General features: G+C 23.4%; 5 protein-coding genes across 5 annotated transcripts; all 5 read left to right on the forward strand. All coding sequences in view use genetic code 6, as the record gives it.

The window, feature by feature from the left end:
* Positions 1 to 69: 69 nt before the first annotated feature.
* On the forward strand, positions 70 to 1,710 carry TTHERM_00860400 (hypothetical protein; the record flags this gene model as incomplete). The annotated part of the gene is made up of 1 exon (XM_001017007.1): positions 70 to 1,710. One exon carries the CDS (start codon positions 70 to 72, stop codon positions 1,708 to 1,710), a length of 1,641 nt encoding a protein of 546 aa, XP_001017007.1.
* Positions 1,711 to 8,678: 6,968 nt separating this feature from the next.
* Positions 8,679 to 8,984, forward strand: TTHERM_000860403 (transmembrane protein, putative; the record flags this gene model as incomplete). The annotated part of the gene is made up of 1 exon (XM_012797865.1): positions 8,679 to 8,984. One exon carries the CDS (start codon positions 8,679 to 8,681, stop codon positions 8,982 to 8,984), a length of 306 nt encoding a protein of 101 aa, XP_012653319.1.
* Positions 8,985 to 9,800: 816 nt separating this feature from the next.
* On the forward strand, positions 9,801 to 10,175 carry TTHERM_000860407 (hypothetical protein; the record flags this gene model as incomplete). Its single annotated transcript, XM_012797866.1, has 1 exon — positions 9,801 to 10,175. One exon carries the CDS (start codon positions 9,801 to 9,803, stop codon positions 10,173 to 10,175), a length of 375 nt encoding a protein of 124 aa, XP_012653320.1.
* A 2,230-nt stretch (positions 10,176 to 12,405) lies between these two features.
* On the forward strand, positions 12,406 to 12,717 carry TTHERM_000860411 (hypothetical protein; the record flags this gene model as incomplete). The annotated part of the gene is made up of 2 exons (XM_012797867.1): positions 12,406 to 12,415; positions 12,512 to 12,717. 2 exons carry the CDS (start codon positions 12,406 to 12,408, stop codon positions 12,715 to 12,717), a joined length of 216 nt encoding a protein of 71 aa, XP_012653321.1.
* An 803-nt stretch (positions 12,718 to 13,520) lies between these two features.
* TTHERM_000860415 (hypothetical protein) lies at positions 13,521 to 14,808 on the forward strand (the record flags this gene model as incomplete). Its single annotated transcript, XM_012797868.1, has 2 exons — positions 13,521 to 14,134; positions 14,754 to 14,808. 2 exons carry the CDS (start codon positions 13,521 to 13,523, stop codon positions 14,806 to 14,808), a joined length of 669 nt encoding a protein of 222 aa, XP_012653322.1.
* Positions 14,809 to 14,915: the final 107 nt, after the last annotated feature.

Genomic DNA, 14,915 nt, shown 5'->3' on the forward strand with positions numbered 1-14,915 from the left:
ATTATTGGTGAAGAATTAACTAAGAATAATGCACTTTACAATCTAGATTCTATTAACTTCAGAAAGTAAATGTTAATATAGTCTATTATAAGCTATTCAAATAGGCTTTCATCGAGTAATTCTTTTTTGCCTACTTATGGAAATAAAATTATATCAGTTCTTCAAGCTTCCTTAAATAGTAAATATCAAACCCAAACTTACAAAGTCCTTAACTATGTTAGCACAACTTTGCAAAACTAACAGCAAAAAATTGCGAATTAAAACAATAATAATAAATTATTTAATAATAACGATATAGTTCAATAGAATTTAGTTGATTGCTTTAAAATATTGAACTCAACTACCCAAGAGGCATCATAAACACTTTAGTAGCAAAGTAATAATAATGGTAAAAGGCTTTTAAAAAGTTAAGAAGATTATTCAAATACTTTAGGCACTTTTAGATCCCTTGCTTCTAATCAAACTATGTTGCAGCAATAAATGGATTTATCAGACTAAATAGGAAATCTACTAAACAACATTACCCTTCCTAACTAAGGAGACCTTTAATTACAAGGAAATTTAATCTCTCTTAGCACAGAGTAAATAACATCTAAGAATCTTTAAAAATACATGTATGTTTAAAACTAGCCATAGTAAAATGATTCAAGCACTTATAATGTTGTTATGACTAAATATTCTTATAACCCTTTTATTAATACTGACGGCTTTTAATAATATATAAATTAACTTTAAAACTCTACTCCTGGTATTCAAGTTTCTATAAATCCTGTGGTAAAACCATTTATCTAAAATACAAATAATGCCACGAGTTAAGGGTTTAATAATTCTCTTACTCTTTAATTTTCGAATATTAAACCATCAAAATATAATTTAACTTGCTTGTAGCAATAATCTTAATCAAACTGGACAAATTAAGACTGTAAATTAATTGAATCTACCCAAACTGGCTCTTAAACTTGTTTTTGTAAAAATCAAAAACCCACTACTATAGCCGAAGATTTATAAGATCTTCTTGATAATAAAAATTTAAAAACGGCATTTGGTTCATAGGGAATATAAAATATTTCTAATTTTACAACATTCTATGAGTATGCTGTATTTTGGATTCTGAGTTCAGTTACACTAATCCAAATAGGACTCTGTATTTATGGTAATTAGCTAGATTCTAAGAATAAAAATTCATTTGTAGGATCTATGTCAAAAATCAATCCAATATCTTTAGTAAATTTTGAAAATTTTGATTAAAAAAACACAGATGAATAATATCAACTACAACTAAATTAATAAAAATAAGAATCCGATAAATTATAATAAAAGGAATCGACTGTTTTTATAAATTACTAGCAATAAAAATAATAATCTTAAAGAGCTACGCAATCAAATATAAACCTGAAAAGACCTGAAGATGATTATCAAGGAAGTAAATTATTTGTTTAATAATAAGAAAACGATGTAAACAACCAAAAAGTTTAGAATTTATAGTCTTTATCTGATAACCAAAGCATTTAAAGCATATATCTGAGTTCAAAAGATAATAAATAGGAATTAAAATTGGATTAACCGAACACCATTACTGAATAAGTTAATGATAAGAAAACAAATAATATGAAGACAAAGGCAAATAAAGTAAAGAATAATAAAAGGATATCGTTGAAATATTAAAAGGATCAAAAAATACTCAAAAATTAATGGAGACCTCTTTGTTGAAAAAGATATTAATTTTTCACAATTTTAGCAGTATTTTCTTTGTTTACAGTAGTTAAGAATCTAGAGCACTAAGATTTAGCATTTTCTACTTAAGAGTAATTCACTCATTAAGTATATCAACGATATTTGATTAACAGTACAATGAAGAGTAGATTATTATAGTTTCACTAATAAACTCTGTTATTCTGATAGCAAGTGTTACGTTAATTAGATTTTTGTATAAATCTAGAAAAATATTTAAAATAGTTGCTTTTTTGATAATGATGGGTTTGCTTGTACTATATTATTATATAATTTTATCAATTGTGAGCGGACAATCAAATGATTTCTCAAATAAAAGGATATCTTCTTTTTTTATAATGTTTGGAGTAGATTTCTTGATCTTATCAACATTAGTCTCTATAATTAACATATTTGCCTTTATTAAAATAGTTAAGGATGCAATTAAAAACAAATTTATATTAAAATTATTAAGTTTATTATAAATATAAGATATTTTAGAAAATTTAGCGTTGTGATATTGTAAATAAAAGCTTTATTTTTATTTGTCTTTATGTTTGTTTTAGGTGTGAAACTTTAATATGTTAATTTCTGTAATAATTTCATAATTAAATCTTATCAGTATTTATTAAGGTAAAATTCCTCCAAAATGCATAAATTTAGGTTCCTAATTACTAATAATCTAGGTTTTTATTTTTTCAAAAATATTAATAAATATAATTTTAAATGGTAAATTTGAGAGATTTTAAGAGAATTTGTTAGAAATAAAACATAATAATGTATTGGTCATTCAACATACGACAGATTAATTTTAATCGAATTTTATGAAATAGCATACTATTTATTACCTATCCTAAAATAAACAGAAACCAAATAAAAAAGATTGATCAAATCATATTTTTTATTTTTCTCTACCATATTTATATTTTTCGTTATTTTTTATGTTATGATGGTTGATTAATTTTTTGGTTAGTACATCTTCTTATTTGTAAAATTAAATTTAACAAATTAAATAGAATATTAATTATTTTTTTATATTACATTCTACCCCACCTAATATCCTTATATCTTTATAAATTTAAAATTAAAAATATTTTTCCAATAAAAATAAATAAATAAATAAATAAAGTAAAAATATAATTTTATCTTTGTTAAATTCCTATTTTTATTTTATTTATATTATTTAATTTAATAGGTAAATGGACTTGTAAATCACGTATTTTTTTACTATCTAATAATTTGATTAGAATGGGATTGAAATTTTTTAAGATTAGTTTGATATCTAAATCACTTCATCAGTTCATCTTCTCTTAACAAAAGTTTAACTAAATCCAATGACCAATAAATATAATTAGAAATACAACCTTATGCTATACCTCCTATTTTCTACTTAAGAGTAATTCACTCATTAAGTATATCAACAATATTTGATTAACAGTATAATGAAGAGTAGATTATTATAGTTTCACTTATTAACTCTGCTATTCTGATAACAAGTGTTACCATAATTAGATTTTTGAATAATTCTAGAAAAATATTTAAAATGGTTGCTTTTTTGCTAATGATAGGTTTACTTGTACTTTATTATTATATAATTTTATCAATTTTTAGCGGTCAATCAGATGATTTCTCAAATAAAAAGATATTTTTTTAATAATATTTGGAGTAGATTTCTTCTTCTTATCAACATTAGTCTCTATTATTAACATATTTGGCTTTGTTAAAATAGTTAAAATGCAATTAAAAACAAATTTATATTATAATTATTAAGTTTATTATATGATATTATACAAAATTTAGTATTGTGATTTTATAAATAAACATTTTATTTATCTTTATGATAGTTTTAGATATGAACGATTAATATATCAATTTCCTTAAAATAACTGTTACTGGTTTTAAAATTCTAATGATTGAATTATTAGTAATCAGAAAAATTTGTAAAAATATTAACATATAAATGACTAAATTGCATCCTAAATATTTTTTCTTTTCTTTTTTAAATCAGAATTTATCGGATGGATACACCTACATTTGCTCAAAATATAAAATTTGGAAGCATTAATTTCCGAAAATTAAATGCAAATAAATTAAAAAATATTATAATAAAAAAAACTATTATAAAAAATAAATAAATTATTTAATTTAAAATTATAAATTTGATTTAAAAAATAACAAACAAACGAAGGTATTAATGGAAAAAATTTACAAAATTATTAATTATTATATTAATATAATTTATAGCTTAAGTTCGAATTAAATTCTTGGGTGTCAGCGTTAGCTAGAATTTAATTCATGGAAATTAGAGATGAAAGAGGTATAAAATAGCAATAATAAATAAATAAAGATTAATTTTGTGGCTTCAAATCAATAATAAGAAGAAATCAAAAGAAAATTAATGATGATTTTAAGAGAGTAATTTTTACTTGGATATTAACTCATTTTTAATGATTTAAATAAATGATTTAAAATGCTCTTTATCATTTTTCGAAATAAGTTAAAAGAAACTATGTAAAAAGAAAATTGATATTGCATTTAAATTGTAAAGGAAACTTATATTCATACTACTTTATTTGATAAATAATGAGTTAACTAACGTGCTTCTTCAAATCAATAAACAAAACAAATCAAAAGGAAATTAATTATAATTTATAATAATTACAAAAGAATTCTTTGAAAATTACTTCATTCCCTTTAAAAAGTTAGATAATAAATTAGCTAATAACTCTACTTGATTTCCATCAAGCTTATAAAATTTTTTAGACAAAAATGTTAATATTCTGTAAGGATAATCTCTTTTTTATTCATTAAATTAATGATTTATATAAATATTTATAGGCATCTTGCTTGCTTTAAGGATAGTCTAAGCATAGGATTGCTCATTCCTTCTCTCAAAACCTTAACCAACTACTCCACCTTTGGGTAAATTTTAAATTCTAAAATTATAAACTCAACCAACCATTAAAACTTAAATGAATTTTAGGCTACGAGTGTGTTATGAGCTCTTCAACAACATTCGATAATGCTTACGTTTAAGCGACAACCAAATATACAATATGGGCAGTAGCTGAAAGCAACCAACATACCAATCCATAAATTCTTATAAGATAACCTCAATGTGCAAATCTTATTTAGCAAGATAGCTTGAACTATCCAGGCTTAGATATATGGTTTGATAGAAATAGCTAGAATTTAAAAAATATGTACATTAGTTATGATTTATATACCAATCAACAACCAGGTTAGTTTACAATTAAAACAGGCTGGAATTAAGATTAATCATACAGTTATACTTATCATTCTAATCAACTGACTTCCTCATAAATGGATGCTTGCGGTAAATTCAAAATAAGTTTATTTGAAAGTATAGATTTTACTAGCTTATCAACGAAATTTAGCGCATCTTTTATTATTTTTCGTGCCTATGATTCATTCAATAGCTCAATTTAAACTTGGTTATCAAATGTGTAGATTCTCGCTTACTACGAAGTAAATTTTATTGATTTGTTTCATTGTAGAAACTATTTTTTACTCCTATTCATTTTTTTTGATATAAATGTTAACAAATCTCCAGCTAATAATTTTATTCACTACTTTATTAGTTTATTTTTATATTTTTTATTATAAAATTAATTTATTTTAGTTGTACTTTTAAACAATTTAGTTTTATTTTTTAGCCATATTAATTGCCACTAACTAACTAACTATATTATTTAATTAAAAATTTTTTAAAATAATTAAGTCTTTGGTTTTTAGATTTAATGATTTGATTTTTAATTATTTAATAGTGTCCAATTGGATGCTCGGGTTCTTGTCCTTCAGGAGTTTGTTCAGCTTGTTTAAGCGGCTACAATATTTAAAGTGGAAAATGTTTATTATAGTGCAATTTAGGCTAATACTTAAATTAAGATTAATCTTCAAAATAATCTTGCTTATCTTGCATTCCTAATTGCAATTAATGCGCTGATGGGAATACTTGTATAACTTGTGCTAATAGTTTTACCTACGCTTTCGTTAATGGCTAAAATAGGTGTTATCCATCATGTAGCTAATCTAACCAGTATATTGACTCAACAGGTTCATGCTAAAATTGTATGTAATATTGCAGCAAATGCTCTTAAGCTAATAAATGCGACACTTGTTTATCAGGATTCACTTAGAGTGCTTCATTCGTTTGCTAATGTTAAGGTTTTGTCAACAACAGTAATCAATGCACTCCTTGCACTCCTCCTTGCTAAACTTGTGGTGATATCTCAACTACAAGCTGTCAATCCTGCATAAATAATTACTACCTTGTTAAAGATTATCCAAATTAGTCATAATCTTTATGTCTTTAAATATGCCCTAATAATTATTAACTAATCAATAATACTTGTAAATTATGTATTTAGACTATTTACAACGATTGTTTTAATTGCCCTAAAACTTGTAGATCTTGCTCTCCATCTCAGATTAACAAATGTTAAGATTGTTATCCTGGAATGCAGCTTAATAGTAACGGCTTATGCGAGCCTTCACCCTAGCCTGGACTATAAGTAGATAGTAGAAATCTCAATTTTTATTATTGTAGCTATAATAATATAGCAGTTGTTTAGGCTACTTTTTCAAGCTCAAGTCCAACATTAACTCTAGAATTCGGTATTAATTTAGTTACTATACCTGGACTACAATGCAGTTAAATATTTGACTCTGTTACTCTAAATTTGTTAGGTTCTAGTACATGCTCTATCAGTTCATCATAAATCGTAGTGGCATTAAGTATATTTTATTAAATAATGAATTAAATATTAATATAATATCTTCTTAAAAATAGGTTAAGATGCTAATTTAATGGTTAACTAAGTCATAACTATAACTACAATTGCTTAGGTACTTTAATTCTAAGGAGTCAGTTCTAAAATTGATACTATTTATCTGATTTCTTATGTTTAACAACCAGTTACTCCTTAAGTGAATGTTCTATACAATTAAGTTGTAAATTCTTGTGATGACATCTAATTCTAAATTTAAACACCATAAAATGATGCAGGAAGAGGTTTCTTCAATATATAATGGATATTACCTAATTCATAAACTTTTAACCAAGAAACTTTGAATAATTTAAGTGTTATTATAAATAGCGCAAATGCGCTTCAAAGTTTAACTTTGTTAATCCCAAAATACACACTTCCCATTAATACTAACATATCTATTTAGCTCAAATACACTCTTAAAGTCTATTAAAGCAACACCTTGTCATTTACAACTAACAATTAATAAAAGAAGCAAATTATTCTAAGCCAAATTTAAAATAATTATGCTCCAATATATAGGTAAACTAATTATTTTAAACATATTTACAAAAAATAAAATTATTTTTTTAATTATTTAAAATATAAATTTCCTTAAAATGAATATGTTAATTTAATTCTATTTTATTTCAGTTACTTCAAACATTTCATTTTAAAAATATAATTTTTGAAAAAATCAATATTTATGATTTTTTAAATAAGTAAAAAAATAATTTTATTTTTTTATCATTAAATTTTTACTAATTTTTTAAATTAAATAGGTATATGGACTTGTAAATCACATATTTTTTTACTAGTTAATAGTGTGATTAGCAAGGGATTCACTTTTTTTAAGATTAATTTGATATCTAAATCACTTCATTAGCTCTACCTTCTCTTAATAAAAGTTTAACTTAATTCAATGCTCAATAATTATAATTAGAAATACAACCTTATCTTATATCTGCTAGTACAAATTTAGATATTTAGGTAGAATTTATTTTTATTATGTTATTAATTATTAACTATTTAATATTTTTTAGGTTGTTGCTTAAATTAGTGGCGATGCATCAATTAGCAATAAAAATACTTTATCTATTCCTTATACCCTATCGAAACTTTAGATTCTGATCTAAAATGGAGCTAATATGCTTGTTGATTATAAAAATAATCTTACTCTGATTGGTTTCGCAAGAGATTATGAAATTCAAGATCCTAACTCTCCATAAGGAATACAACTAAGTTGGCAGTGCAAGTCTTTGTAAGTATAAAATGGGGATGACAAATGTTACACATATAAAAAGGTAGTTTATGTACCATAAAATACTTAGAATATTACAATCAATGGTGGTACTTTCAACCCTTATTAAACCCTCAATTTCATTTTTTAAGGATCTAAAGATTCTAGAACTTCCGAGTCTAGCACTTTACTTATTTTTGCAGAGATAGATCTTCCTCCTCTCATAGTTATATTTGATGACCCTACATAATTATAATAAATTAACATAAACGAAGATATTCGAGCAACTCTTATTTATGGCTCAAATGTACCTTCGGATATTCTAACTTATGCTGGAGCAATTCTCTACAATAACTTTGTAGTTGGAGTAATTAAATTTGATTATTACAAACTTAAATTTAGAATTTGGGATTACTTTTCTAATATAAAAGCAGATAATCTAATTGTTCAAATCAGATTTACTGTATATAATCCTGCCAATATAATGCCTAGTTTAAGCGTAACTAACTTTAATATAAACTTCCCTCCTTAAAATTGTGTTCTTTCTGTTACTCCTTTAAGTGGTCAGGCTTTAACTACCTAATTCACTATTCAATTTGATGGTTGCACAGCCATTAATAATCCTATAACTTACTAATTCTTCTATTATAACCAGACTTCTGATGTACAATAAGAAATTTTAATCCCTTAAAATATCCTAAGAAGATAATTACAAGATCAGAGTTTACAGTCCAAAATTATTACCAATCTCCCTTCAGGAAATATAGTAATTATGGGTCAAGCTATGGATTCTTACTTAGCTGTCTTTAATTCAACCATATAAGTGAATGTTTCTCCATTCTCGGGAGATGAGTAGACATTACTGAGTTTAATAGGTTCAGCTCTTTCTTAGAAAAATATAAATATAAATTAAATGCTCATTAATTTATGCATTATTGGTGAAGAATTAACTAAGAACAATGCACTTTACAATCTAGATTCTATTAACTTCAGAAAGTAAATGTTAATATAGTCTATTATAAGCTATTCAAATAGGCTTTCATCGAGTAATTCTTTTTTGCCTACTTATGGAAATAAAATTATATCAGTTCTTCAAGCTTCCTTAAATAGTAAATATCAAACCCAAACTTACAAAGTCCTTAACTATGTTAGCACAACTTTGCAAAACTAACAGCAAAAAATTGCGAATTAAAACAATAATAATAAATTATTTAATAATAACGATATAGTTCAATAGAATTTGGTTGATTGCTTTAAAATATTGAACTCAACTACCCAAGAGGCATCATAAACACTTTAGTAGCAAAGTAACAATAATGGTAAAAGGCTTTTAAAAAGTTAAGAAGATTATTCAAATACTTTTGGCTCTTTTAGAGCCCTTGCTTCTAATCAAACTATGTTGCAACAACAAATGGATTTATCAGACTAAGTAGGAAATCTATTAAACAACATTACCCTTCCCAATTAAGGAGACCTTTAATTACAAGGAAATTTAATCTCTCTTAGCACAGAGTAAATAACATCTAAGAATCTTTAAAAATACATGTTCATTTTAAACTAGCCATAGTAAAATGATTCAAACATTTATAATGTTGTCCTGACTAACTATACTTATAACCCTTTTATTAATACTGACGGCTTTTAGTCATATATAAATTAAGTTTAAAACACGACTCCTGGTATACAAGTTTCTATAAATCCTGTGGTAAAACCGTCTATCTAAAATGTAAATAATACCTTTAGTTAAGGGCTTAATAATTCTCTTACTCTTTAATTTTCGAATATAAAACCATCAAAATATAATTTAACTTGCTTGTAGCAACAATCTTAATCAAATTGGATTCAATCAGATTGTAAATTGATTTAATCTACCCTAAGTGGATCATATATTTGTCTATGTAAAGATTAAAAACCCACTACTATAGCCGAAGATTTATAAGATCTTCTTGATAATAAAAATTTAAAAACTGCATTTGGTTCATAGGGAATATAAAATATTTCTAATTTTACAACATTCTATGAGTATGCTGTATTTTGGATTCTGAGTTCAGTTACACTAATCCAAATAGGACTCTGCATTTATGGTAATTAGCTAGATTCTAAGAATAAAAATACATTTGTAGGATCTATGTCAAAAATCAATCCAATATCTTTAGTAAATTTTGAAAATTTTGATTAAAAAATTACAGATGAATAATATCAACTACAACTAAATTAATAAAAATAAGAATCCGATAAATTATAATAAAAGGAATCGACTGTTTTTATAAATTACTAGCAATAAAAATAATAATCTTAAAGAGTTACTCAATCAAATATTAACCTAAAAATTCCTGAATATGATTATCAAGGAAGTAAATTATTAGTTTAATAATAAGAAAATGATATAAACAACCAAAAAGTTTAGAATTTATAGTCTTTATCTGATAACCAAAGCATTTAAAGCATATATCTGAGTTCAAAAGAAAATAAATAGGAATTAAAATTGGATTAACCGAACAGCATTACTGAATAAGTTAATGATAAGAAAACAAATAATATTGAAGATAAAGGCAAATAAAGTAAAGAATAATAAAAGGATATTGTTGAAATATTAAAAGGATCAAAAAATACTGAAAAATTAATGCAGACCTCATTCTTAAAAAAGATATTAATTTTTCACAATTTTAGCAGTATTTTCTTTGTTTATAGTAATTAAGAATCTAGACCACTAAGATTTACCATTTTTTACTTAAGAATAATTCACTCATTAAGCATATCAACGATATTTGATTAACAGTACAATGAAGAATAGATTATTATAGTTTCACTTATAAATTCTGTTATCCTGATAGCAAGTGTTACGTTAATTAGATTTTTGTATAAATCTAGAAAAATATTTAAAATAATTGCTTTTTTACTTATGATAGGTTTGCTTATACTATATTATTATATAATTTTATCAATTGTGAGCGGTCAATCAAATGATTTCTCAAATAAAAGGATATCTTCTTTTTTTATAATGTTTGGAGTAGATTTCTTCATCTTATCAACATTAGTCTCTATAATTAACATATTTGCCTTTATTAAAATAGTTAAGAATGCAATTAAAAACAAATTTATATTAAAATTATTAAGTTTATTATAAATATAAGATATTTTAGAAAATTTAGCTTTGTGATGTTCTAAATAAAAGTTTTATTATTGTTTGTCTTTATGTTAGTTTAAGATATGTACATTTAATATGTTAATTTCTGTAAGATTACATAGATCATGAATATTTTATGAATCTTGATTAAGATAAATTATTCCCAAAATGCATAAATTTAGGCAGGTAATTTGTAATTATCTTAGTTTTTAAAAATTACCTTGGTTTTTATGATTTTCCAAAATATAAAATTTAATTGTAAAAATTGTAAATTTTAGAGTTAAAAAAAAAATTTGATGCCAAAATAAAAATTGTTTTAGTATTTAATAATTGATGAGTTTATGGTATTTATAAAAAATTTATAAATTTTGATTAATACTTCGAGGATCAAAACTTATGAAAAGAATAATTTGAAATTTAATCTTATTCATTTCTCCTATCCCTAAAAAATTTAAAGTAAATATACTCAAATTTAATGAATAAATTGAAATAGATTAAAAAAATAAATAAAAAACAAAAATGGATATTAGCTATTATAAAAATATATTTAATAGCAAAAAATAAATAAATACATTCAAAATTTATAAATTAACTGAAATAAAATTGTGGTTTCTTCTGCTAAATTGTAATTTTTGGTTGTGTTTTTTATAGAGAAATTAGTTTTGGAAATAAATATTTATTTATTTGATTTTAAGTAATACAAAGTTATTAAAGTAATGTTTTTAATAAAAAAAATTAGATTTCAAAACTTAAGAAAATAATAATTTGAAATTTAATCTTATCCATTTCTCCTATCTCTAAAAAATTTAAAGTAAATATGCTCAAATTTAATGAACAAATTGAAATAGATTAAAAAAATAAATAAAAAACAATAAAGGATATTAGCTAATCTAAAAATATATTTAATAGCAAAAAATAAATAAATATATTCAAAATTTATAAATTATCTGAAATAAAATAGTGATTTTTTTTAAAAAGTAATTTTTGTCTGTGTTTTTTATAGAGAAATCAATTTGGGAAATAAATATATTTTTTATTGTATTTTAAGTAATACACAGTTGAAGTAATTTTTTTTGATGAAGAAAATTTGATCTATCAAAAAACCTGTTTATTCATCAAACTGAAAAATAAAATTGTTAATAAAAGTGACCAATAAAATTTAAATTAGGTAATGTATATTTTATTTCATATTTATTTTCAAAGGAATGATTGAATAAATAATTTAATTATTAAATAGTTGATAACAATTAACTTGTATACCAAAATCAATTCATTTGATAGATAGAGTAATTAACAAATATTGAAATTAAGTCAAACTTCAAGTTAATCTTGATGTTTAAAAAGAAAGCAAACAAGCCAAATAATAAAAAAAATATATAATAATAACAAGAAAGAAACAAATTATTAAAAGATCAAATAATCAATAAATTAGTAGAATTAATTATTCACAGTACTCCCTCAAGCAATATAAACATTATTGAATTAGTTCCAACCAAAGATGATTTACTAAAAACTTGATTCATTTTCATCTTAATTTATTTAACATCAACAACCAGTAAATGAAGAAGGGTATCCTTTTCAATTTCGTTCTTTCCATTTTTTTTATTTTTAAAAACACTCTGCTATTTTACTACAACATACATCAATATGAAACAAACTTAATAGAATCTAACTTTAGATCTTAAAGTTTCATCAATGATGGTGATATTGACATAACTTTGAATAGTTACCTAGTTGCTTTCAACTTCGATTATGGTGAAAAACTGACCTTTAAATTGTTAATTCGAAAAACAAAATATACTTGGTTTACTATGCTTACTTTTACTTCTAAAAATTAGAAAAGTGTACATCATCAGACTACCTGTTTTTGAATGCACCAACCCTAAACTATTAGGATTTTATTGTTTAGATCTATCTGTGACTACCAATATAACACTTGTGCTGAATGCTTAAGAAAATATCCTATCATAGATATATCTATATATTTATGAATGCTTAGATGTTGAAGATTTAAAAAATATGGTTCCTGATAATTGTGCAACCTAATAAGAGATAGACCATATGGTAAATGGTATGAACGCTATTTTCAAATTTAAACTATTAACATCTTAGTATAACATCTAATCATAAGAAAATGAAAACAATTAACGTTTTGATCTAGACAGTTGCTAACCAATAAATAGTAACCTAAATGAAAACTCAAAAGTAAATTACCTCTGTGAAATAAGGGTTAAAATGTATAGACTCAAAATATTTACTCTTCTCCTATCTCTTACACTAATCAGATTAACCTATTGATAGAACCTATGTTGCGAAATATATTGGAATCGCTAGCTACAACTGTGTAATCATTTACATGGATGAAATTGTCTAACAAATTTAAATTTAACATCCATATTTACCTTAAGTATTCTCATTTATTAATAGTATATTTAGTTTTTTGATGCTTTTAGTGATTTTTTAAGGATAGTATAAAAACATCCTTCTTGATTAGACTGAGAAACAGCTCTTCCCAAAATACCATACCAAGATACCTATTTGTAAAAATTGTGAAGGAAAATTAACTTTAAAATGCAGAAAAAGAGATAGAGTAAGGCGATGATAAATATTCAGAGAAGAATAAGTAGACAAATGCTGAAAATTATTATCTACAATAACAAAAGTAAATCTAAACATGAGGAACATAAGCAAAAGAAGGAAGTGGAGAAGGAGATTAAGAAGTTAAGAGATTAGGTAATAAAATTTCAGCCAAAAAAATTACTGTACCTGTTTTAGTAGTAAATAAAAGCAATTTTTATATTTAGAGGCTGTTTCCCTATTCAATATTAATAAAATTGACAAACATAAGTAATAATCTAAAGGTTGTAATTAGACGAATTATCAAATAAAATGCAGTATAATTGCTCAAATTATAAAATTTAAAATGACAAAAATGATTTAAATAATGTTTCATAACAAAAAAGATTAGTAAATTTTATTAAGTCTAAGACTCAGTAATTTAGGAATGCTAGCAAGGCCATGGCCATGGAGAATTACTAAACAGTTTATTTACAGAAAAAAACTATCAGTTTTCTCCTTACAAATCGAGCTTATTGTAATCCTAGTTTAAAAAATAGATCTCCTGAGTCAGCCCCTCAAATTATCATCAAAATTTTAAGAACAAATAAAAAAAAGTGTCAGTGTAAACACCTAAGTAGTCAAAAGTATTGAGGAAAAGTTTAAAAATATGGAAAACATCAAAAATAAAAATTTATCTGATAAACTAGTTGAGTTTATTTTTAAAATGAGGTACTTCATTCATTTATTTAATTTCAGTTAATTTATTTTTTTAAATATTTAAAAAATTATAAAGAGCTTACAAAAAAAGAAGAAAGTTAAAAAATATTTTAACTTTGTATAATTAAATACAGTAATTTTAAAAGTAAAAGAAAAATAATAAACTAATTATTACATTAAATTAATATTAAAAGATAATTAATTTTTGATATTGTCACATTTTAAATAAAATCCAAAATAAATTTAATGTAATTTTAGTTTTTTACTTTTATTTTAAGAAATTTAAAAGTAAAATAAAATTGTTTTAATTTATTTTTAATAATTAATGAGTATGGTAATTATATAAATTTTATTAATTCTGATTAATACTTAGAGACTCAAAACTTAAGAAAAAAATAATTTAATGTTATTCGTTTCTCCTATCCCTAAAAAATTGCAAATTAATATGCTCAAATTTAATGAACGAATTTAAATAGATTATATAAATAAATAAAAAACAAGAAAGTATATTTGCTTTCCTAAAAATATATTTGATAGCAAAAAATTAATAATAATTTTTGGCTGTCTTTTTATTGAGAAATCAGTTTGAGGGTTCATTCATAAAACTGAAAAATAAAATTTTTAACAAAAGGTAAAATTTAAGTAAGGAAATGTATATTTTATTTTCAAAGGAATGGTTGAATTGACTTTTCGATGGGAATTCACTTGTATAGCAAAAATAATAAAGAAAAACATGCAAAAATAAAAATATAAAGCAAAAATTACAAATCAATTCATTTGATAGATAGAGTAA

The sequence above is a fragment of the Tetrahymena thermophila genome (assembly GCF_000189635.1).
Source record: "Tetrahymena thermophila SB210 genomic scaffold scf_8254627, whole genome shotgun sequence".
Classification (NCBI taxonomy): domain Eukaryota; phylum Ciliophora; class Oligohymenophorea; order Hymenostomatida; family Tetrahymenidae; genus Tetrahymena; species Tetrahymena thermophila.